At 52.8% G+C, this 3,303-nt stretch overlaps 1 protein-coding gene across 1 annotated transcript in view; it reads left to right on the forward strand.

Annotated features, from left to right (window-relative positions):
- Positions 1–381: 381 nt before the first annotated feature.
- Positions 382–3,303, forward strand: part of ZFAT (zinc finger and AT hook domain containing) — a 137,264-nt gene continuing 134,342 nt past the window's right edge. The window contains exon 1 of the mRNA XM_006879270.1: positions 382–404. Within this exon, the coding sequence (XP_006879332.1) occupies positions 382–404 (23 nt within the window). The remainder of the gene's footprint in view (positions 405–3,303) is intronic.

A 3,303-nucleotide genomic window follows, 5' to 3' on the forward strand; every position in this document is an offset into this window, starting at 1 on the left:
CATTGTTTTAAGTAAGAGGCTCACGGATGGACCAAGGTCCCCCTTTCCTGCTGCGTTGTTCTTAGCAGATTGGTTTTTAAGACTTGGTAATACATGTTGGCAGCCGTGGAGCTGGCCCTGGACACGTGCTGACTGTGCCCAGAGCACAACAGAGTGCCCCCTGGCCCTGGGCCATCCCCATGATTGGATCGTTGTAACCACAGGGCTTTTGCTGACTTTGGGGAGTATGTCGCCAGGCCTTTCTTCCTAGTCTGTTTTTAGTCTTGAAGAAACTGCCTCTGACAGATGGGTGGTGGCTGCTCCTGATTCACTGTCTTGGGAATTGAACCCTGCTCTCCTGTGTGGAAGGTGAGAACTCTGCCCCCGAACCGCTGCTGCCCCATGCAGTCAGCAGGTGCAGAAAAGTGCTCAGAGGATAAGTCAGCGCCGGGAGGAGTTCTCACAAGCTGAGCGACCTGTGTCAGATCAGGAAACAGAATCCCGCCATGTCGCGGGGACCCCTCGCCAGCGCCCCGCAGGAAAGCCCTGATGAGAATACAGCCCCTGGTGCCCACTTTTGTTCTTTATGTAATTGCACACCTGTGTGTCCTCCTCTCAGTGGCAGTTCCATCCTGCAGATGCGGCCGTGTAAGTGACCACATTTGTACGACCTTCATGCAGACTGGGCACTGGCCATGGGAAGTCCAGTTGTGACGAGGTCAGAGATTCTGTGCTCACAGTTGGATTGTGTGGTCCTCCTGGGCCTGGGCTTCCCAGAAAGACCCCTCCCCACGGAGGGCAGTGCTGTCCACAGTAATTCCTCGTGTCCGAGAGGTGGCAGGTCTGGGTGTTGACAGAAGTCTGTAGCCCAGCTGTGTGCTTGCTCCCTCCCTGGGCCAAGTTTACTTTTGCCTTCACTGGGTTAATGTGAAGGTCAGACAAGGTGACACTGGTAAATGAACTGGGCCACCTAGTTTACTCTGACTCGGCGTGACCTCACATGACTGAGTGACAATGCCCGGGAGGTTTCTTAGGCTAACCTCTGGTGACTCTGTAGACTAACACATTAGGCTCCTGAGAAAAAGGTTGGTGGTTCGAATCCACCAGTCACCGAGCAGGAGAAAATCCATTTCCATAAAGATTCACAGCCTGGGAACCTCCCCCTCCATGGGTCAGTGCTGTGAGTCACAACCAGCTCAGCCCGTGAGGCTCATGTCTCCCACGGAGTTCTTGGTGGGCTTGAACTGCTGACCAAACGAAAACCAAACCCATAGCAGTTGAACTGATTCCAGCTCATAAAGACCCCTCATCAGGTTTCCAAGGCTGTAAATCTTTACAGGAGGACATTGCCCATCTTTTTCCCACGAAGTGGTTGGTGAATTAGAACAGCTCACCTTTTGGTTGGCAACTCCACATAACAGCCCTTATTTCCGCAATGTTCCTGGCCCGTGAAAGGTGGTGTAGTGCCCACGTCTACCACAAGAGGGTGCCGAGACCACGTGTATCCCGCCTGCTTTTGCTGAAGGGTCTGCATTTTGTGACTTGGATGCTGTTTAACACAAGTCAGTGTGTGTGTCCCCGTGTGGTCAGCTGCCCTGGCTCAGGGCTGTGCAGTGGGCATGCTGGCACGTGTGTGATTGGTGGGTGGCACTGTCTTTGTCCAGCCACTGGCCCCCAGGCATGCATTGGGTTGTAAGTGGTAAGCGCAGCCCCTCCCCTCAGCTGTAATCGGTCATTTGGGATGCCACCGAGGAGGAGGACACAGGTCTGGGTCCCCCAGCCTTAGGCTGCATTTTGGCCGATGCCCTCAGAATGTGGAGATGACTCTGCAGCCCTTGAACTAGCCAATGGACTGGACGGAGGAAGGGATTGACCGGAAAGCCGAGTTTCAGTGTTGACCTTGTTTATCTGGCTGCTGTCTGTGAGGCAAATCACTGAGCTCTCTTAGCCTCGGCTTCCTCATCTGTAAAATGGGCGATGGCGGTGCCCTTGGCGCCTTCTCAGAACGAACACAGCTGTGGTCATCTGTGAGCACTCAAGAGGCTGTCTGAATCCTACTCAGCAGCATCTGGGCCGGGAGGCTGTGCCACCGAGAGCGGGGGTCGCTGTGGGAGTGGGTGAGACGTCACCTGAGAGCAGGTGCTGTGCTCGTGCGAGCAGGTGTGGAGCATGTGGACCAGTTCACTTGCTCATTCAGCCAGTATGAAGCACTGCCTTGGCCCCAGATTGCCTGGATGCTTGTAGCATCGAGCTCCCATTCGTAGGCACCACCTGTGTTCCAGTGATGACACCAGTGCTCACCTGGTCTCTGCTCACCTGGTCTCTGCTCACACCCAGACTCTCTGCTCACCTGGCCGTGTGCTCACACCTAGACTTCTCTGCTCACCTGACCATGTGCTCACCTGGCCATGTGCTCACTGGGTCCAGGCACTTGTAGCTCAGGAATCAGGCACTTCTCTTCAAGCTAGGCAGTTCAAGGTTGACTTTGATCAAATCTGTATCTCTCTAGATGAGGTTACTCATAGAACAGAGTTCAGGTCTTTTGTGCAAAGCGTACTCTGAGTCATACTCGACCCGACAACCTCTGCCAAATGAGACCAGTGCTGTTCTATCTGGAGGAACACTCTTCCACTTTGCATGTCACTCATTGTCGATGTGCTGTATGAGGTATCCTGGGTTGCTGTGATGCTGAACCTTGTGCCATGGGGATATCAATTACCATAATGTTTTCTGTTGTGGCCAGTGTTTGGTGGAGCTCCCAGCTGTAAAACAGGTTTGGAGGTATGAGTGGCATCCACTTCTAAACGACATGCGTCTGGAAACTCTGTGAGCTTGGAGAAATGATAGCTATGGAAAGGCATTGGGTCTTTTGTTCATAGAGTCACTAGAGTTGACCTCAATTCAACGGCAATCAGCAGCAACATTTCTCTTGGTACTGGTTAAGCCAGCTTCCTGTTTTTTGTTATCTGAGTATTGTTCACTTTTTGTTGTTGTTGTTTTCCTGAGTGCTGTCATTATGGGGGAAGCATAGGGCACATCCCACCTCATGCCCACACACGTAGGTAAATGTCTGATCAGCCTCAATGGGAAATATTTGCCCGGACGTTCTCAGTTGTCCACGAGGGGTTGTGTGTGTATGTGTAGTGCAGCGGAGAGGTAGTTTGTGAATGGTGGTAGTGGTGTGTGTCTGTAGTCGAGGCTGGGGGGTGTGAAGGAGCAGTAGTGGTGAGGTGTGTGTATGGTCAGAGTGGAGGTGGTGTGTATATAAATATGTGTACAGAGGGACAGAGTGGTAGTATGGAGTGGGGTGTGAGTGGAGTGGGG

The sequence above is a fragment of the Elephantulus edwardii genome, unplaced genomic scaffold (assembly GCF_000299155.1).
Source record: "Elephantulus edwardii isolate Elephantulus edwardi_28Jun2011 unplaced genomic scaffold, EleEdw1.0 scaffold00003, whole genome shotgun sequence".
NCBI lineage: Eukaryota > Metazoa > Chordata > Mammalia > Macroscelidea > Macroscelididae > Elephantulus > Elephantulus edwardii.